This window comes from Thamnophis elegans, chromosome 14 (assembly GCF_009769535.1).
Source record: "Thamnophis elegans isolate rThaEle1 chromosome 14, rThaEle1.pri, whole genome shotgun sequence".
NCBI classification, from domain to species: domain Eukaryota; kingdom Metazoa; phylum Chordata; class Lepidosauria; order Squamata; family Colubridae; genus Thamnophis; species Thamnophis elegans.
In genome coordinates, this window is record NC_045554.1 from 3,337,378 (window position 1) to 3,359,468 (window position 22,091).

Sequence of the window (22,091 nt, forward strand, 5' to 3'; positions counted from 1 at the left end):
ATGTTTTAGCCTCCAGTCCCCTAATCCTCTTTGTTGCTCTTCTCTGCACTCTTTCCAGAGTCTCCACATCTTTTCTACCAAAACTGGTATCCCAAATGAGCCTCTTTAAGATTTCCAAAGGATAAATGTAATAGTAGCTCGAATTATAAAATAAAAGTCCAACTGACCATCAAACTTTCCCTTTTTTTTTCAGCAGACAAACCTTTTTACAGCTTGCAAAACTCAAAAGATTCTTGGCAGAAGGCAACCTCCTATTTGGAAACGGTCAAAATGACGGATGCAGATGTTAACTGCTTCCAGGTGTGCCCGTAGGTAAGCCCTTAAAAAGAAGCAGCCTGAGAAACAGAAGTCTGTGGCTTTTAATGATTAAGACTGTCTTACTTTTACTTCAAACCCTGGAAACAAAAGCTAACCCTCTTCTCGGAAAGCAGCTCAGTTTTGCACAAAAATATACTACAAAAATGGAAAGTGTGGCCTTTAGAATGAGGGACACCACACCAGAAACACACCGCTGTAAATCTGAGTGATCTACACACACGGAGGTGGGTGGGTGGGTGGGTATACATGTTAGAATTCCCCTAACTGGAAGTCACAAAAGGTTTTTAAACTGGTTGTTGACTTGTGCTATCAGCGCATAGACAATCGCCTTGCATTTGATTGTCCCCACAGGATGCGGGGCATCCAGAGAAGAAGATAATAGGAAAGCCCTTCGTTTTATTACAAAATATGGTACCAAAATTCACCGTAAACATTTCTCATGCTTAAAAGATTATCCCTGAATAATAATTGCAAGGGTGGATAAGGCAGGACTTTGATTCATACAAAAGTGTGAAATGCCTGTATGCAAAAGAAAGGCACCCATAGTTAAATATAAACATTTTAGGATGGGGGGGAAAAAAGAAAAATAAACTCACATCAATGTTATTCACAGCCTTCTGCAAATTCACACCTATTCTATTCTAGCCTTAAAGGGGCAAATTACAGAGTTTATGGTTGGTGTTTTCTTTTTAATGCATTATGACATACATTGGTAAACCCCTATCCAAACTTAGTAGCTCCAAAACCATGATTTTTTTAAAAAAAAACAGCAATTAACTACCAGGCTATTGGGCATTTGATCCTTGCGAAGACCTTTTGTCAAAATTGTGCTGACTTTCCATTTTAGACAGGAAACCCTGGGGCAGTGAGGGGATTTAAAAAAAAAAATACAGATCTAATGTTAAACAGAATCAAAGATCTTTTTATCAAAGCGCTAAGCACTGAAGCGATGTCTCACTAAGCAGTAACAATTTCGTACAAAGCCATGTTCTTCTTCCGACCTCAGTATATCTCACCTGCTTTGATACATCTTGCTAAAAAGAAATATGGGTGTTTTTTTCTTCTTTGTATGACCTTCTAAATTTCAGTTTACAACTCTGGGTTTTTCTACACGAGGAAAGCTGAAGACAAGATCCCTTAAACAAGAGCTAAGATAACCAGTTGGCCAACACAACCTGAATGCTGGCAAACCTCTTGAGTATGTAGCTGGCTCCTTATACAGTGGTGGCCAAAATAGTGGGAAACCTTTTGGGAAAAGTGTATTTTTGAGGTTTGATGGCTAATAACCCCACATACCATAAAACTTTATATCAATGGAAAGATAATTTAATCAAGAATTTAATGCAATAACATTTTTGAAGGATTTGCTATTAGAATTGCAGATATTAAAGAAGAAAAGTGAAATACATAGAAAAAAAATGAGACGTACAAAAATCACATCTGACAAATGTCCTCCTCTCAGCTTCAATACATGACATCATGTATTGAAGCAGTTATTGATGACATCAATAACTGAATCCTACTGTGATCTGACTGGCTCATTGCCAAAACAAGATGACCCCTGATTGGCTCTCTAAACACTCATGCTCATTGGCTGCAATCAGAAGCCAATGAGCTACCTGGTTCTCAACCTAAGCAAGCTGTGCTTCCTTTTTTTTCTGGTTATTTGGCTATATCATTTCACTGAATACAGATAATTGAACAAACTGTTGTTCGTTGCATTACATTCTTGATTAAATTATCTTTTCATTGATATATAATTGCATGGTACTGCTCCAAAAAAAAAAAGTGGTATTATTAGCCATCAAACCTCAAAATTACTGTACACTTTTTCCCAAAAGATTTCCACAATTTGGGCCACTATTGTACTGACCTTGGAATTATGACCCTGTATTTGCCATGTATTGTCTTAAAAAGAACCCTCGGCGAAGAAATGAAATATATATAACCGGATTCATTATTTCAGCACCCAAAACTAGTTTTAAGGCTGACAGGTATGGAAGGCCAGAAGGTTCTGGCACTCTTGCAGAATAAGGTTAATTCACACAGACGCCTCTGTTGCGTTTCCCAACAACTTTGGCTTTTTCAAAAGCCGAGAGGAAATCTTATGGGTTCAGTTGTGCTCTTGGGTTGAGGAGCGAGGCAGAAAACGCGCTTCAGCTTCTGCAATTCTTCTACTTCTGCTTCCCAGCTTTCCTAACTTCAAGGCACAGCGTGGATCTCTCGGAGGGAAGAAACACCCAAGTGCTGACAGATTGGCCTATAACGGGGTCAGGTTTCCCCTGGGGTGGAATCCCGTTTCCGCTCACTGCAACATTATGTCCTTAAGGTTCTCCTGGAGGATTGTGTCCTTCACCGCGTGGAAGACGAAGCGGATGTTCTCGGTGTCGATGGCGGTGGTGAAGTGGTGGAAAAGGGGCTTGCTGCGGTTCCGCCTCTTCCGGTCGAAGCACTGGACCAGGTAGCGCTGGACGTCTTCCAGGCGGTGAGGGTCGCCCCTGAAGTCCGAGAAATACTTCTTGATGCTGACCGTCTTGACTTTGTCCACCAGGAGGTCCATTTTGTTCAGGAAGAGGATGATGGAGACGTTGAAGAAGAGCTTGTTGTTGACGATGGTCTCGAAGATGTTCATGGACTCCACCAGCCTGTTGGTGCGCCGGTCTTCCATCAGGACCTGGTCGTATTCGCTGGAGGAGACCATGAAGAGGATCGAGGTGATGCCGTCGAAGCACTGGAACCACTTTTGGCGCTGAGACCTCTGCCCGCCCACGTCCACCATCTTGAAAGGGATCTTCTTAATGATGAAGTCGTGCTCCACGATCCCTTTGGTGGCCTTCCTAGCCAGCAAGATGTCTTGTTTGCTGGGGAAATAATTCTGCAGAAAGAAGAAGAACAAGAAGAACAAGAAAGAAAGAAAGACACGGGTAGTAGGAGAAAGATCACACTTCGAAAAGGGAGTTAAGTTCGCCAAAGGAGCGTTTGGATAAGGGGTGTAAAACTCAAGGCCCGGGGACCAGATCTGGCCCACGGGGCCACCCTGGAAACATCCATGGACCCGTGGTGCTCCCGAGCTCCGTTTTTGGCCACGGCAGCCTTCTCCAACCCTCTGCCAGTGAAAACGGAGCTCGGAAGGGCCGCATGCTGGCAGAGTGTTTGGGCCACACAACAGGTGCCAACACAAGTGACGTTGAGCTGGCCACACCTACCATGGCCACTACCCCCCCTCAACCCCACCTCCCCATCCCCAGGGTCAAACACAACCCTGATGCGGCCCTCAAATCGAGTTTGACACCCCTTGGTCTACATACACTGCGGTGGAATGAAGATCCTGGAACTGAAGCTGGGAAGGCTAAACTAGAGGCAAATCTTGTTCAGATGCCAAGGTTGCGTCTGGGTTTGTGTTCTCAGCTCACTTTTATCTCAGGTTATTTCCCCCCCCTCCCCCCATTTGCTTGAAGTGAGGGTTAGCAAACTTAATCTGAAGGATGAATTCCAGTAGTTTGCAAACCTTTGCAGCCTGGCTTTTGCAGCCTCTGAAATTACGTGCCACCCTTCCTACACAGGGAGTAAAATCCAGAGCTTCTGATAAAACTAGGTTTCGCTGATGTGGAGATTGGCAAACTGTCACTGCTACTACAGGGAGCCTGTCTCAACAATGGATGCATTCATCATGCCTTGGGGTTTTTTTAAACAGCGGGCACAAAACATACTTTTTCCCTCCCAGAGGAAGGACTCCAAAATATAAGAAATGATTTGTCTCCTTCAGAAGAGATGTTATTTACTAAATCTACATGCTCAAACATCCAGTTTTATGAGTTTGAGGAACATTTTCCACTGCTGTTACTTCTCTTATCTATGACTGGAATGTGTATGACACAAATAGAAAATCTTACCAACTGGCCAATCCGATCCAGATTATCCAGGAAATATTTTACTGATTCACCCTGTTGAGAAAGAGAAGAAGGGTATATTTACTTATGGTTTACATCCTGCCTTATTTCAACAAGCTCTTGAGCAGCTCACAAGAGTTATATTTAGATTAAAATGTCCCATGGTTAGGAAACACGGAGGACTTTATTTGCCCAATGTTCCTCTGAAAAAGCCACGTTTTCACCACATCAGGATTTTAATACCCCTTGAGTTGTACTCGGAACGATACTGGCAATTGATGTATCCTGTTGAAATGTTTCTCATCTGCCAGAATGCAAGCTGCTGCGTTCTGTACCAACTAACTGAAGTTTTGGAATCCTTAGCTTAGAATAACAGAGTTGGAAGGGACCTCTGAAGGTCTTCTAGTCCAACCCCCTCCTTGAGCAGGAAACCCTACATCATTTCATACAAATGGTTATCCAACATCTTCCTAAAAACGTCTAATGTTGGTGCATTTACAACTTCTGGAGGCAAGTTGCTCCATTGTTTAATTGTTCTCACTGTCAGGAAATTTCTCCTCAGTTCTAAGTTGCTTCTCTCCTTGATTAGTTTCCACTCATTGCTTCTTGTTCTACTCTCAGGTGCTTTGGAGAATAGCTTGACTCCCTCTTCTTTGTGGCAGCTCCTGGGATATCAGAAGACCTGCGTTTCTCACCGTGCCTTTGCAACAGACGAACAGAGTGACAGAGTTGGAAGGGACCTTGGAGGTCTTCTAGTCCAACCCCCTGCTCAAGCAGGAAACCCTACACCACTTCAGTCAAAGGGCTGTCCAATGTCTTGTTAAAAACCTCCAGTGTTGGAGCATTCACAGCTTCTGGAAGCCACTGTCTATTGGAGATGTTCAATCATCCAGCTCAGAACTCAAGAAGCTCCTTAATTCCAGCTTGCTCCTCTCCTTGATTAGTTTCCACCCATTGCTTCTTGTCCTGCCCTCAGGTGCTTTGGAGAATAGCTTGACTCCCTCTTCTTTGGGGCAACCCCTGAGATATTGGAAGACTGCTATCGTGTCTCCCCTAGTCCTTCTTTTCATTAAACTAGACATGTTCAGTTCCTGCAACCGTTCTTCATTATGTTTGAGCCTCCAGTCCCCTAAACATCTTTGTTGCTCTTCTCTGCACTCTTTCTAGAGTCTCCACATCTTTTCTACATTGTGGCAACCAAACCTGGATGCCATATTCCAAGTGTGGCCTTACCAAGGCATTATAAAGTGGTATTAACACTTCACGTGATCAACTTAAATCATTTTAGAATCATCCCAATTACAAGGCAATCAAAGCAGCGGTTTCTGCAAAAACAGAAGAGCTTCGTTTATGTTAAGAAATGTAAACAACAGTACAAGTTCTGGGATCAAGTGCATCGTCACAGAACTGGCCGCACTGCTTCAGAACCAGACGTCTGATCTGGAAAAACCAACCTTTGGAAACATATTTGCATTGCTTGGATCCCTTTATGGGGTAGTTCGTAAGCCGAGAGCTGTGTACACAATTCCGGGGAAGAGAATGTACGCAGCAGGCTGTAAAATAAAATAGCTTTGTCTTTAGGCCCTTAGGACGGGCCATGGTATATTCTTGGGATATAATACAATGGCTCATTCAGTTGTTTCCTCATTACCTGGGCAGGAGTTGTTTTCCCTATGCAAAGTAAAATACAATAACAACCATCACCTCACAATACAGAAGTGAATTGCTCTTGTTTATCCTGATTGCTTACAAGATAAAGCAACCTGCAGGTGGTTTCCATTAAAGCACAAAACATCCACTTCAAGACCCTAAACTGTTTTTTAGGTGGCTCCACAGAAGGAACACGTAGAGTAGTGGTCACCAACCGGGGGTCCGTGAGAAAATTTTGGTGGTCTGCAGAAAAACTATTTGCATTTTTTATATTGCACCAAATCAGGGGTCCTCAAACTACGGCCCCTGGGATGGATACGTGCAATAAATGTTTGTGTTGCTGCAGAGAGTCTCCCCCTTCGAAGTCTTTTTGTGTGGGTCAGAGAGGGGGCAGAAATTCCGACTTGGGGTCTGCTTCGGCCTCCTGGTGGGGGGCTTTGGGCGAAGGCTGGAGGGAAGCACCGTTGGTGGTGAAGAGCCGGAGGGCCTCGTTCCGGTGGGACTGCATCATGGCCTGGAACTGGCTGACCATCTCAGCCTGCTAAGCCTCCAGGTGCTGGTACCTGGCCTTGCACTCCCGCAGGTCTTCCCTCTGCTTGGAAAGCCCATGCTCCTAGTCCTCAGTGAGGTGCTTCTGGTAAGCCTCCTTCTCGGTCAGATCCAATTTGAACTGAGCTTTCTCGCGGTGGCTGCTTAGCTCCAGCAACTGCTTCCTGTTGGCGCCCTAAGGAGCCCGGGCGGGCGGGCGAGGAGCGGCTGGGAGAGGTGAGTAGAGGCCGGCGAGATGCCCCTCGACATGAGTGACATCAAGTTGGCCACGCCCACCAAGTCACATGACCACCTCGCCACGCCCACCCAGTGGTGATTAGGCAAATCATATTAGTGGCCTGTGGGATTTAAAATTATGAATTCAGTGGTCCCTGAGATCCAAAAGGTTGGTGACCCCTGACATAAGAGCATAGCTGGCTGGGGATTTCTGGGAGTTGAAGTCCACAAAATTTAAAGTTTCCAAGGTTGCAAACCCCTGCCTCGGAGCTACGCATCGTTCCACCGTTCTCGTATTTCTCAAGCAAGCAAAATATATTCCAATTTTAACTGTACTTATTTGTAATGGTCCCTTACAGGGTTATTTTTTACCTTGCGATATTATTGTGTTATTTTTGTCTTTGTGTTTCGTTTGCTCACCAACAAGGGTTGAAGGCAGTCAGCATTTATGGCAATTAGTGTACAGTACGCGAAACAACCAGATCTACGAGCAATCTTAACTCCTGGATAACATCCAAGATTAGACCACAATTTTTTACACACGTCAGATCTTAAAATGGGAACAATTTAATCCAACTTGATCTAGTGCTCTTATCGGATTTGACGGGGATTGAGGTGCATTTCTTCATTCTTAAACCCTCCATCGTACCAACAATGTCTTAAAATCATTAACCCCTCTGTTGTCCTTGAGTTGGTGGGAAAACATATCTGGAATATCAATTCCAGCTGAAACCATGAAACTGCTTTGCAAGTTCGCTTCTATACGTTCGATCCGTGATGGCGCTGGTGTCCCTCCTGCCAGTCAGCCGGTTTTGGGGTCACTGCTGCGCATGCGCAGGGCACATGTGGGAGACATGCGTATGCACAGGGAGCATGCGGGAGGGGGATCACGTGCGCACATGTGGGATGGGGTGCACTCAGAGGGGTGGGTGGGTGTGTGTCACACCCATATGTACGAGGGGGACGGACACACAGAGCGGGGGGATCACACACGCATTGTATTTTGGCACTCGGTACCAAAAAGGTTAGCCATCCCTGCGTTAGATAATTCTCAGATCATTGCATATATATAGTGTCACAGATTCGATTCCTAGTAAGGGTATGGCTAGCTGATGAGCTAAATAGCTTGAAATAGTTTGAAATAGATCTATACTAGTCTCCCTTTATTTATTTATCAGCTCAAATACAACACAAATGTAACAAAGGCAACAGTAAAAATATTGGCTTTCTGTTTGGATGGTCTCTTGTGATGAGCCGATAGACAGAAAGGAAGCAGTATGCCTCCTCCCATATTTGGGCACACCAAGGGTTGTGACACTAAATACATACCTATTTCCTTGGCTCAGCTGATAAAGGAGGAGAACCTTGTGGCTTAGTGGTTAACACAATTGCTTAATATGTAATACAGCACAGGTTCGAATCCCAGTAAGGGTATGGCTAGCTGATGAGAGCTAAATAGCTTTAAATAGATCTATACTAGTCTCCCTTTATTTATCAGCTCAAATACAACATACATACATACATGCATGCATGCATACATACATACATGTTGTATTTATATGTTGTATATATATATATTACAGCTAAAGAGTTAACATAAAAATATAGATGATTCATTTTCACTTTATATCTCCCTCTTCTCGTGCATCCTGAGTCAGTCCGGCCAACTGGGACAACGGAGGAGGAGGAGGAGGTGCCGTCCCCATCGTTGAACAGCAGCCATGAGTCATCTCACATCTGGGAATTTGAAAACCCAGAACTGGGAACTACAGCCCCTGAAATTATCCTGCTCCCACACTTGAGCATTGCTCCAACTTTTTTATCTTGTTTATTTCGGACCGATATTGTGACGCTGCTTCTTGCTTTCATCTTTGAAAGAGCGCTGGTCCAATTTAGAGTTATAAAGTATAGAAATTCAGGCGGCTCACATCCCAGGTCAGTGATGGCGAACCTTTTAGGGACCCAGTGCCCGAACTGCAACCCAAAACCCACTTATTTATTGCAAACATGGCAATTTAATCTGAATAATGAGGTTTTACTACCCAAAATAACGATAAAATAACACAGAGTTCAGCTAATTGTTCTAAGATAAAGGTGATAAATGCACTTTCATGCACCCTCATTTTATTTTTGGCTTTTCAAATATTACGCAATATTTTTCAAACATTACCTCTGGAGCTTTGCATAATTCCCGACCTTTGGCCCTTCCGGCACGCCCTAAAAAGTTGGCATTTCCAGCTAGCCGGCCTGGCCTGAATAAAATTATTAATTTTAATTGTTAATTTTAATCTAATTTCTAAATCTCATTGTAAATGTCTATTGGTTTTTTTTGGATATTCTATTTAATTTTCCTTTTAACTTTTGTAATATGTGTTTTTATGTTGTACGCCGCCCTGAGTCCTTTGGGAGAAGGGCGGCATAGAAGTCCAATAAACCTCAAACCTACGTTTAGCGACAATAAAAAAGAAAAACTTTTGTAATATCATTTCTTTCCCTCCCTCCTCCTCTTTCTCTCTCTCTCTCTCTGTTCCCCCTCTTTCCCTCCACGTTTTTGTTTCTCTCTCTCTCCTTCCCTCTTTTTTTTCTCTCTCTCTCTTCCCCCTTTCCCTCCCCATTTTTGTTTCTCTCTCTCTCTCCTTCCCTCTTTCTCTCTCTATTTCTCTCTCTCCACCTCTTTCCCTTCCTATTTTTGTTTCTTTCTCTCTCTCCTTCCCTCTTTCTCTCTCTATTTCTCTCTCTCCCTCTCTCCCCTAGTGGGAGAAGGAACCCCTGAACTGGTGCTGGGAATCTGATGTCTGTAGGCTGATAAACCCAGGAGCAGCTAGGTAAAATCATATTGATTTAATAAAACAGAGAGGTGGCAGCTATACAAGAATATTCTGCTTTAGCACGAAAGTGCAGGTAGTCCTTGGCTTAACGATTCACTTAGTGACCATTCGAAGCTACAACGGCACTGAAAGAAATGACTGGTTTTCACACTTATGACCATTGCAGCAACCTCCTCATGGTCAGGCGGTCGAAATTTGGATGCGTGGCAAACCGACTCATATTTACGACCGTTGTAGGGTCCCAGCATCATGTGATCCCTTTTTGCGACCAAGTCAATGGGGAAGCCAGATTCCTGCAACTTAACTGCAGTGACTCCCTTAACACCGGTGGCAATAGAGGTCGTAAAATGGGGCAAAACTCGCTTAACAATGGTCGCGCTCCATCAACAGAAATCTGGGGCTCGATTCTGGTCGTTAGGTCGAGGACTCCCTGTTATTTAGAAACAAAAACACTAACTGGAGTGCGGAAGTACTGCAAACAAATCTCTTTTTAATGCATGCCAGCTGCCCACAGAGAGCTATGCTGCGTGACTTATCCCAGAGCAAAGTTATGAGCCCCACAAATGTTGTGACATTATAGTTCTGAATGAGCAGTTTCCTGCCACGCTAAGGCTATAAATAGGACACATCTCTCACCATCACCTAAAATTAGAATTATCGCTGCCACGGCTCCATGCTTTCTGAATGGATGGCCCCCACCACCACCACCACACACACAAACACACCTTTCGAAAGATGGATTCTGAGTTCAAAATGCTGACGCTGATCTCACACCCAGGACTCCCCCCTTTTATAGGGCTATCTTATCATATTGTTAAGATAATCCTAGACTAGGGCTCACAATCGCGATCAAATAAAACATTAATGTTAAGGTCCAGCCCCGATTAGAACGTGTGTGTGTGTTGTGAATTTTAAACTATTTTTTTTTAAAACTTATTTTGCTTTTCTTTTTTTCTTCTTTCATTGTAAGCCGCCCGGAGCCCTCCGGGATTGGGCGGCCTATAAATTTAATAAATGAAATGAAATGAAAACAGAACAAATAAAATAAACCCACGAGCCAACACCACATCGCTCAGGCACAGCACCACATAATCTTGCCATGTTGTGACAATGGCCGTTTATGGGCAAGACCTAGGAGATTCCATGGGGGGCAATGGAAACAAAGTGAAGTTAAGTGAATGAGGAGGTTTTTTTTTTTAAGGCCATGGGTAACACTGAACTCTGGGGACGTGGTGGCTCGTTGGCTAAGATGCTGAGCTTGTCGATCAGAAAGGTCGGCGGTTCGAATCCCTAGCGCCGCATAACGGAGTGAGCTCCCGTGACTTGTCCCAGCTTCTGCCAACCTAGCAGTTCGAAAGCACGTAAAGAAATGTGAGTAGAAAAATAGGAACCACCTTCGGTGGGAAGGGAACAGCGTTCCGTGCGCCTTCGGTGTTGAGTCATGCCGGCCACATGACCACGGAGATGTCTTCGGACAGCGCTGGCTCTTCGGCTTTGAAATGGAGATGAGCACCGCCCCCTAGAGTCGGGAACGACTAGCACAGATGTGCGAGGGGAACCTTTACCTAACACTGAACTATGGTAAATGGATTGTTTTTTTTTTCCAAAATAAGGCCCTAGCGTGCATTTCAGCTAAGCCTCTGAATAAGATGTTGACACGTTGACATCACAGGCGGTCCTTGACTTATGACCACAGTTGAGCCCAACGTTTCGGTTGCTGAGTGAAACATCTGTTCAGTGAATTTTGCCGCATTTTACCGCTGTGAAGTGTATCACTGCAGGTGTTAAGTTAGTCGCACGGTTGTTAAGGGAATCTGGCATCCCTATTGACTGCCCGTTGGAAGGTCGCAAAAGGGAATTCACATGACACTACAACCGTCATAAATACGAGCCGGTTGCCAAGCAGCTGATCACATGACCATGGGAATGCTCCACTGGTCGTGAGAAAAACAGTCGTATGCCACTTTTTTCCAGTGAGGTCATAACTCTGAACTGTTGTGAGTCAAGGACTTCCTCTACAGCAGGGGTCTCCAACCTTGGCAACTTTAAGACTTCCGGACTTCAACCCCCAGAATTCCTCAGCCAGCTTTGTCAAGCTTTGGTGGCTGAGGAATTCTGGGAGTTGAAGTCTGGAAGTCTTAAAAGTTGCCAAGGTTGGAGACCCCTGCTCTACAGGGTTAAAGCAGTGTTTCGCAACCTTGGCCACTTGAAGATGTCTGGACTTCAACTCCCAGAATCCCCTAGCCAGCATTCGCTGGCTGGGGAATTCTGGGAGTCGAAGTCCAGACATCTTCAAGTGGCCAAGGTTGAGAAACACTGAGTTAAAGGAATCCAAATTCAAACTACAACACACAGAATGCTGTGAATTCCCACCTAGTTCTCTATACTGGACAACAGTTCCTTAAATGTTAACAGTCAACACTCAAGTTAACAGCAAAAAAAACCAGCATGGCGATTTACAAAGATTTCGCCTTGGGTTTCGCCTCCATTTTACACCCTACATCAGGGGTAGTCAACCTTTTTATATCTACCGCCCACTTTTGTATCTCTGTTAGTAGTAAAAGTTTCTGACTGCCCAGCGGTTCCACAGTAATGGTGATTTATAAAGTAGGGAAGTAACTTCACTTGATAAAATTTATAAAGCAGAGTTACAGCAAACACCTACATGTCCACCATGAAAGCTGGAACGCCCACTAGTGAGTGGTAGGGACCAGGTTGACTACCACTGCCCTACATAATAAATAAATAAAATATATTTTATTTATTATCATCCCCCAAAGCAATACTTCGCACCACTTCCTGGATCTTGTCAATGGGTTCACAGCTTAGCTATGCATAGAGACAACTGTGGCGATACAATGCTAATATATAGAATAGAATTCTTTATTGGCCAAGTGTGATTGGACACACACGGGATTTGTCTTTGGTGCCGATGCTTTCAGTGTACATGAAAAGACATGAAAAGATACATATTTGGTATACTTTACTCCAATAAGCAATCTTCCGCATTTTGACTATTTTTTACGTGCTTTTAATTTGCAGTTCGGGTTAAACAGGTGATTTAACCGTGACCCGTCAAAACCGCGGTCCACTAAAGCGCGCCCGATTAAAGCGCGTACCTGACGTCATCAGCAGTGCGACAAATAAAATTAAAAATAAATTAAATTAAAATTAAAATTAAATTAAAGCAAGCCGATTCACATAAAGGGTTAGGTTTAGGTTTAGGTTAAGGGTTAGGTTTAGGGTTACGTTAAGCGTTAGGGTTAGGTTAAGGGTTAGCGTTAGGTTTAGCGTTAGGTTAAGGGTTAGGTTTAGGGTTAGCTTAAGGGTTAGGCTTAGGGTTAGGTTTGGGGGGGTTAGGTTTAGATTTACGCGTTAATTTTAAGTTTACCGCTCACAGCGTGCTGTGATGATGTCATGTACGCGCTTTCGTCGAGCGCGCTTTAGTCTACGCGGGTTTGTGGTGGAACCGATTTAACTGCTGATGTATAGCATTATTATTTTCCTTTTTGGGGGGGACGGAGGTTCTTTCATGGAACCTCATATCCTGTGATGACACGGAAGTAAGCCAGAGTGGGGAAACGGAAAAACATCTGGAAGGGCAGAGCCGAGAGATATGGCTATGAAAAAGCTGAGCTTGACTGGATGGATTTCACCAAGCCTCAAGGTGTTGTTGGGCTGTTTACAAATGGATTAAACTGAGTTCCCTTGGGATCGTGATTACATTTCGTGCTTACATTTCTCAAGGAGCTAATTTAGGATTGTGGCCCCGAGCGCAGTGATCTGCTCACAGGTTTGAAGGCGAGGCTGTTTTGGGGTTTAGCCTTTCCAGCAGAAATATACTCCTCACGCCTGCTCAAAAAAAGGATGCAAACCACATAACCCTAAAATTTAAGAAAGTTTTAGAGCCACTGTGGTCTACAGGTTGTAACACCAGGCTATAAACCAGGAGATGGTGAGTTATAGTTCTGCTTTAGAGAGGAAATCCAGCTGGGTGACTTTGGGCCAATCACCAAGAGCCAGTGAGTTCTAGCCCCGCCTTAGGCTATGAAAGCCAGCTGGGCGACTTTGGACCAATCATTAGGAGATGGTGAGTTCTAGTCTGACTTTAAGCATGGAAGCCAGCTAAGTCACCATCATGCCAGTCACCAGGGGACAGTGAGTTCCAGTCCCCTCTTAGGCATGAAGACCAGCTGGGTGACTCTGGTGCCAGTCACCAGGGGACAGTGAGTTCCAGTCCTCTCTTAGGCATGAAAACCAGCTGGGTGTCTCTGGTGCCAATTCCCAGGAGAGAGTGAGTTCTAGTAGTCCCACACTTAGGAATGAAAAACAGGCTGGGTGATTTTGGGGCAGTCTCTCTCTCCCAAGCCCACCCATCGTACAGGATAATTGTTGTGGGGAAAATAGGTGCTGGGTATGTTGAGTTATTTGTAAAAATAATAAAGGTGAGAGATAAACAATGTCCAAACATCAGCATTTATGGCTTTGGCTACACTAAAGAGCTACCGAATAAGGTTCTAGCGTTCTGATGACTCACAACGAAATGTATTGCACACACTTCCCGCACATTCTCCCTAGAGGTTTCCTAATTTTATTTGCCTGACTTCGATGGATAAATGGAGCTCAGTCCACAAACCTCTTTCGGGGAGTCAGGAGGGCGACTTACCCTCTTAGGACACATCTGTACATTTATTTGGGACCAGGGCCAACGGAAGCACAAATCAGCCACAGTCCCAAACTGCAGAAATCAAGGTGGGAAACAAAGGTTTGAAATTGTGCTCCTCAAATAAGGCTTTCCGGAAAACACCGACTGGCTAAAAGCTTTATTTTTTTTTAAAGATACGTATTAAAAGTAAACAGCCAAGCGAGTTACAAAGTTGCTTCACATTTGAAACAAGAGTTATAAAAATTAAATACATACATACATACATACATACATATTTAATTTTTATAACTCGTTTCAAATGTGAAGCAACTTTGTTATATATATATTTGTGCGTGTGTGTGTGTGTGTGTGTTGTATTTGTGCTGATAAATAAATAAAGGGAGACTAGTATAGATCTATTTCAAGCTATTTAGCTCTCATCAGCTAGCCATACCCTTGCTGGGATTAGAACCTGTGCTATATTGTGGCTTAGTGGTTAACACATCTGCCTAAGATGCAATACAGCACAGGTTCTAATCCCAGTAAGGGTATGGCTAGCTGATGAGAGCTAAATAGCTTGAAATAGATCTATACTAATCTCCCTTTATTTATTTATCAGCAAAAATACAACACAAATGTAACAAAGGCAACAGTAAAAATATTGGGTTTCTGTCTGGATGGTCTCTTGTGACGAGCCGATGGACAGAGAATGGAAGCAGTGAACTTCCTCCCATATTTGGGCATACCAGGGGTTGTGATTTTAAATACATACATACATACATATATACATACATACATACATACATACATACATACATACAGGACAACCGATGCAAGCAAAAAAATAAATAAAAAACGGTGGATTTTATGACAGCAAACTTTTTGGTTATGAAACATGACCCTGGGGACACATTTTTATATTGTTGTTTTTTTTTTTTTAAAAAAAGAAAAATAAGAAATCTACAGAAAGTTACAGTGGCCTAAACAATCAGCCAAAGAAGTTCTTAGTTTGTCAAGTAGAGACCTAAAAAAAATCGGTTGCCTCAATGTGCAAACATTGCTACAAGTGTCAAATTTCCATGGAAGTCGCCTATACCCACGATGGGTGAAGAGGCGTCAAGTACAAGTACAAGTACAAGTAGAGACCACATCACAGAGTTTTTAGCGACTGAAGACTTAATGGAAAACCTGCAAATATGCGACTGCACTTGCGACTGTTGGAAATAACAACAGACACACACATACACACACACAAAGATTAACTGCAATTGAGATTTGGAGTTGTGACGGCCTCCCCTGCAGTCACGTGTTTACAAATTTTGGGTGCTTGGCAATCCACCCCACATTTAGGGCTATTGGTTGTGTCCTGCGATCATTTGCAATTATTATTATTATTTTTTGCTAGAAACTGGTGTTTATTTCAAGTTTTGGGCAAAAAAAAAAGCCCTTTGAAAATGATGGGTTTGCTTAACAATCACTGTAGAACAACCAGCCTGACTTATGATTGCAATTTTTATTCAATTACGGTCGTCAGCCCAGGTCTGCCTATACTGGGTTGTGTTTTGGGGGGGAGGTGGGGGGTGGAATTTCCATGCACTCTACTAATCTCAGAGCGACACGTATGTCAATAATATGTGCCCCAAAGTTGCTTCGATTTATTTCGAAGCAACTTTCAATCTTCCAAAGCCACACAAGTTTTAGGTTTCTTTCCAGTCTAACCAATTTAAAAGTGGTAGAACGGCATTCATATGATAATGTTGTTATTATGTCTTCTTGCTTAACAAGGAAGTGGTCCAATTTTACCGGAAACAATTCCATGGAAGCTTGTATTGACAAATGCAAACAAAGGAGGCATTAAAAATGCCCTATGATTTTTTTCTCTGTTTAAAACAAAGCTCACATTCCAGTTCAAAGCTTTTGCTGGAAGGCCCACATTTGTTACTTTAGAAGCCACTTTAGACAGATTTCTAAACAAATTTCCAGATGAATAAATTCTATGATTTCACGAACCATTTCCCTTCTCTTCAACGCAAGAAGTCTTAGCCATGCTAATGAAGTGAGCTGCAACTCACAATACTGCATGGTTTTTAATTAAATAATAATAATAATAATAATAATCTAATAAAATGTTACCAGATACCTCCTGATTTTTGGCTACCATAAAGTAACACAGCTCTCTTGCTACAAGATGCTCCTTCTTACACAAGTGAAGAGACTGGACACAGAATGTTTTTTTTTAATCTACTTCAATACAGCACACTACGTATTTCACCTGGTTTGATATTTCTATTCACTGTGTACCTTTACACAAAGAAAGTGGAAGTTTAAAATAGGAAGCAAACGGTTGCATATTGTTCTACTGATAGCAGCAGTCATGATATATTACACGGGAGTTACCAGGCCCACCACAAGAAACACCATTAAAATGTATTCAATATTGGCACCAATGTGACACAAGCAATCATCCATTTTGTAAATCAACGCACAAAAGTTATCCACACCTATCCGCATTATTTGCGGCCTCCCAATCGTTTATATTTTGCTCCCTATTTTGTTGATGCTCACAAATATTCTCAAGTTCTGAATGGCTCTTCTTGGACTATTATTTTGTCTACACAATGGAAGGAAGGAAGAAAGGAAGGAAGGAAGGAAAATAAACCAGGTAGGAAGGACAGAAGGAAAGAAGAGAAAGGGAAGGAAGGAAAGAGAAAGAAGGAAAGGAAGGAAATCAGAAAAATAAAAAAGCAAAGCTTTTTTTTTAAAAAACCACCAACATATCTTGATAGAATGAGCTTGAGAGTTTTAGTGTTGACAAAATCATAAACGCAATGTCTACACCTCAAAAGGAAATGTTATAAATTTTGTGGGGAGAGGGATTTGATCATACTAAATGGAGAGAAGGCATAGGTATCTTTGCAATCCGCTTGAAGCTGCAACTACTTACTCTAGAACAGTGGGGGTCTCAACCTTCCTAATGCAGGAATGCAACCTTTAATACAGTTAGTCATGTTGTGGTGACACCCAACCATTCCGTATTTTTTCAAAACGATGTGTCTTCCGATGGTCTTAGGTGACCCTTGTGAAGGGTCCCGACCCACAAGTTGAGAACCATTGTTCTAGAATAGGGCCCTTCTGCATCTTGCTTAGATAGTTCAGGGCCAGTAAAATGATAGGATACCGTTTTAAATGGGAGAAGCATTTAGGAAATGGGGTGGGGGTGGGGGTGAGGGTACAACTAGCTTTTGGTCCAGTTTACTCACCAGCTGGTATTCACTTCGACGGCTGAAGGCTTCCTTGATCCCAGAATCCCTCCACAGGCCTGTCAGAGCTGGTACATACAACTGGAACACGGAGGGCTCAATGAACATGCCTGCTTTATTTTCAAAGGCCATTAGGAACATGGCATGTTTCTCGTTTTCCGCGTACTGCCAAGGAATGCCCAGTTTGTCCCGTGCATCGACGAGAACCCTGCAGCCCTAAAAGCAACAACGGAGAAATAGACATCAGCTCCCATGCTGCCCATCTATGCGCAATCTTTAACACACTAATAGAACCACATGGGCTTGACTTAGCCAGTTCTCCCTTGCTCCACATTCCAAGATATTTTAGACAACTCTTGAGAGCCAAATTCCATCCTTATTATTAAGCCGGGATGTGGTTTTTCTTAAAGATAAAATCCCCATTTGTTGTGGGTAGCAGTGTGCCACCAACACAGCAAGGCTGCTTCGGCGAGGAAGGCAAGGATTCGGTTTTTGCAACACCTGCAGCTGATTGGGAGTCAAACTTCTGTTAAGTCTCACTTTAGAACCACTTTGAAGGTACAGGAAGAGATCCAGAAAAACCTTCCACAGAATAAACAAAGATTTTTTGGGGGAGGGGGAAAGGGATTTCCCATCCTCCTTCTTAAGAAAAACCATGGCTTAGGCCAATAATTTAGGATCGGTTCGCAAGAGGAAAAATCTGGATTCCTAAGGTTTAGAACAGGTTTTTTTTAAAACCCTCAGGCTGGAAAGCCGTATCTGAAGACAAGCCTGTGCAATGAGCAGGGTGTGTATATCCTGCACGGCTCCCTTATTCTCATTCTCTCTCATTCTCATTCTCTCTCTCTGTCTCCCATTCTCTCTCTCCTTCTCTGTCTCCTTCTCTGTCTCCCATTCTCTCTCTCTCTCCTTCTGTCTCCCATTCTCCCTCTCCTTCTCTGTCTCCCATTCTCTCTCTCTCTCCTTCTGTCTCCCATTCTCTTTCTCTCTCCTTCTCTCTCTCCTCTGTCTCTCCTTCTCTGTCTCTCTCTCATTCTCTCTCTCTCTCCTTCTCTCTCTCCTTCTCTGTCTCCCATTCTCTCTCTCTCCTTCTGTCTCCCATTCTCTCTCTCTCTCATTCTCTCTCTCCTTCTGTCTCTCATTCTCTCTCTCTCCCATTCTCTCTCTCTCTCTCTCTCCTTCTCTCTCTCCCATTCTCTCTCTCCTTCTCTCTCTCTCTCCCTCCCTCCCTCTCTCCGAATGCTGTAACGCCCTCCGATAATATATTTTTCCCCTCCGGGAGCCATTGATAAAAACATGGCTCCATTTATACACCATAATAATCCATGGGTCATTTAAGTCATGGTTTTCTGAATCCACTCATGGGATGCTGAAATTAAATTTTAGTTTAATGTTACGCAAATGCAGTCTGTACAGATTTTCAGTGACCAATAACCCTGTGAGGTAGGCTGGGCTGAGAGAGACCTGGCTGGGTTCTTAGTCTCAGGGAGGACTAGAATTTGGGTTTCAAACCCACCTGCTTAGCCCTCACACAGACCTGGAACACAAGGTTGTGTGTGTGTGGGAGATGCTGGGGCAAATGCATCCTGGGATAGGCTGTTCCATCTTGGACAGCTCTGCTTCACAGGTGGGCAGGAGACCACCAGGAAATCCTGCAGGGAAAGTTGGGTGGGTGGGTGGGGGAAGCAATGGCAGACCCACCAATCCCTCTTTTCTAAAGACAGACTCTGTTCAACCTGGAGGTCTCTATTTTTAACAGGAGGATAGGAGACCACCAGGAAATCTTGCAAGGTGTCAAGGGGGGAAAATGGGAAGAAATCACCATTCTGTCAAGGTGGGTTGGGGCCTGGGGAGGAGAGGACGGTCCCTAATTACCCCATTGGCTTCCCAACCCAAGGCAGAAGTGGAACTCAGGACATCAAGGCGGCTCTCAAGGGGCCCTAAGTGTGTGTGTGTGGGGGGGGGAAATCCCTCTTTCTAAGGGAGGCGCCTTGTGTGTGTGTGTGTCATAGGGGTCCTAAGTATGTGTGTGTAATCTGTGTAATCCCTTTCTAAGGAAGGGGCCTTGTTTTTTTTTTTGTGTGTGTCTATCATAGGGGCCATAAGTGTGTGTTTGTAATCCCACTTTCTAAGGGAGGGGCCTTGTGTGTGTGTGTGTCATAGGGGTCCTAAGTATGTGTGTGTAATCCCTCTTTCTAAGGAAGGGGCCTTGTGTATGTGTGTGTGTGTGTGTGTGTGTGTGTGTCTATCATAGGGGCCCTAAGTGTAAGTGTGTTTGTAATCCCTCTTTCTAAGGGAGGGGCCTTGTGTGTGTGTGTCATAGGGGTCCTAAGTATGTGTGTGTAATCCCACTTTCTAAGGGAGGGGCCTTGTGTATGTGTGTGTGTGTGTCTATCATAGGGACCCTAAGTGTAAGTGTGTTTGTAATCCCTCTTTCTAAGGGAGGGGCCTTGTGTGTGTGTGTCATAGGGGTCCTAAGTATGTGTGTGTAATCCCACTTTCTAAGGGAGGGGCCTTGTGTATGTGTGTGTGTGTGTCTATCATAGGGACCCTAAGTGTAAGTGTGTTTGTAATCCCTCTTTCTAAGGGAGGGGGCCTTGTGTGTGTGTGTATGATAGGGCTCCTAAGAGAGTGTGTGTTTGTGTGTGTGTGTGCAACCCCTCTTTCTAAGGGAAGCCAGCCTATCCAGGGATTTCTACTTAACATGGGGACAGGTGACCCCTCTCTTCCCCCTCCCCCCAAGAAACCTTGCAGGGGGCGATGGAAGGAACATCCTTGGATGAAGAAAGAAAGCACAGACCCCACCCCCACCCCCAACACAGCCTAACAGGCCGGAAGGGGCCTTAGAGGTCCTCTAGTCGAGCCTCCCCTGCACCCCGCAGGAGACACCCCCTTGCCACCCTGCGGGGAAGGGGGGGGCTTTAATTCCAGGGAGGGGGGGAGAGAGAAAGGGGGCGTGGCCAGGCGATGAGGAGGGGGGGGGGGAAAGTGAAGGGAAAGGAGGCCACGCGGCGATCCCACCTTCACGACGTTCTCGTAGATGATGGCGCGGAACTCGAGCAGCGCCTTCTGGTCGAACTCGCGGCCGTGGATGATGCGCATCTGCTTGAGGAAGGTCGACTTGCCGCTCTCGCCGGCGCCCAGCAGCAGGATCCGCACCAGGCGGCGCACGGCGCGGCGCTCGCGGGCTAGCAGCGCGTCGATCTCGCGGCTCCGGCGGCGCGCCTCGCGCTCCAGCTCCCGCCGGCGGAGAGAGACCTGAGGAGGGGGCGGCGGCGGCGGGGACGGCGGCGACCGGGGAAGGCCGCCTTCCTTGCCCGGCTCCAGCGGCCCTGGCGCCGCCTCGACCCCGAGATCGCCGCCGCCCGCCGGCCACAGGCAGCGGCCCAGGGAACGCACCACTCCGGCCATGGAAGAGGAGGAGGCGGCGGCGGCGGCGGCCCCCTTAGACAGGCCCGGGCGGGAAAGGCGCCGCCTCAGCCGCCGCGACCTTCCCTCCGTCCTCGCCCTCACGCCCACCCAGAGGGGCGGGGCCAGGACGCCGCCTCGGGCGAGGCCAAAGGGGCGCTCGCGACGCGAACGCGGACCCGGATTGGTCGGCCAGGCCGAGAGGCGGGGAAATGCCCGAGGAGGGGCGGGGTCGGACTAATCGGGGACCAGTCAGCGGGCCAGGGGCGGGACGAAAGCTCCTGAGAGACAAGAAACAGAGAGCGAGAGAAAGAGAGCGAGAGAGAGAGAGAGTGGCGGGGCGGGGTTTTCCCAGGGTCAGGGCGGAGCGGGGGCGGGAGCCGGCGCTGATTGGGCGCGAGGGGCAGGGGCCCATGACGTCACCCGGGCGAGTTGCTTATGAATGGAAAAGGGGTTTTCTAATAGGTTGTCTCGCCCATCGTCCTTAGCCGGCGTGGGAGACTTATGGGATTTGGAGTCCGGCGCTCTTTACTTGCATCATAGTATATATATACCGTAGGTTCGACTGCTTGAGCAGGGGGTGGACTGGAAGACCTCCAAGGTCCCTTCCAGCTTCTATTCTATTCTACTCTATTCTATTCTATTCTGTCCCATCCCATCCTATCCAATTGGGGTGGGGGGTGTCTCCACCTACTGAACAGCCTTTTGCAGCCATCAGGAACCGGAGTACCAGCTGGAGTTTCTCACCACCTACATGCATACATCCAAATAAAATTCTGTTGTTTCTTTGTATTGTTGGAAGAAATATCCTCCTGAGGTTCAGTTCCAAGTGGGCAAAAAGACACTGGAAATATGGAGGCTGCTTGGAAAGATGGTTTAGTGGTAGAGATGATCACATGGCTTGAGCTCCTGATCCCGAAAAGGGGAATCGCATGTTTCCAGATGTTGAATGAAGAAGAAAAAAAGAGGCAGAGATGCTGAAAGTCCCTGGTTTTATGCCCTCTCTGGCCTTTGATCTTGATCTTGTTTTCTGATTGGTTGTCAGGTTGCCTTGCTGGCTGGTGTAATTTCCCCAGGTGCCTCGTGGTGAATTTCTGTGGAAGGCCAACCCTACCTTTGTTATGTAGAGTAGACTAGCTCAGGCTTTTTAATGGCCCATTGACAAAGGTGGGGGCTATGAGGAGTGAGTCTTTTTCCTGCCTAAAAACATGTTTTTTCTCTATTTCTTATCCAGGGAAAATACGTATCATATTCTGCATTTTCAATATTTCCCAGGATATTTCATTTTTCTAGGGGAGGGGTGGCTGCTAAGTCCCTACAGTGCCAA

General features: G+C 45.1%; 1 protein-coding gene across 1 annotated transcript; it reads right to left on the reverse strand.

Annotated features, from left to right (window-relative positions):
• Window positions 1–1,964: 1,964 nt before the first annotated feature.
• Window positions 1,965–20,894, reverse strand: GNA12 (G protein subunit alpha 12). Its single transcript, XM_032230820.1, has 4 exons — window positions 20,378–20,894; window positions 17,357–17,572; window positions 4,212–4,262; window positions 1,965–3,193 (listed from the first exon to the last, which is right to left on the reverse strand). The coding sequence occupies exons 1-4, from the start codon at window positions 20,765–20,767 to the stop codon at window positions 2,624–2,626; spliced, it is 1,227 nt and encodes a 408-aa protein (XP_032086711.1). The 5' UTR covers window positions 20,768–20,894; the 3' UTR covers window positions 1,965–2,623.
• Window positions 20,895–22,091: the final 1,197 nt, after the last annotated feature.

What these genes read in the sequence shown, in the direction of transcription:
- GNA12 (XM_032230820.1), bottom strand. Translation starts at nt 20,767, where the DNA reads ATGGCCGGAGTGGTGCGTTCCCTGGGCCGCTGCCTGTGGCCGGCGGGC. An exon ending in GTCGAAGTGAATACCAGCTG is followed by an intron (nt 4,263 to 17,356) that starts GTGAGTAAACTG and finishes CTTTCTCAACAG; the next exon opens with GGTGAATCAGTAAAATATTT. An exon ending in TGGATCGGATTGGCCAGTTG is followed by an intron (nt 3,194 to 4,211) that starts GTAAGATTTTCT and finishes TTCTTTCTGCAG; the next exon opens with AATTATTTCCCCAGCAAACA.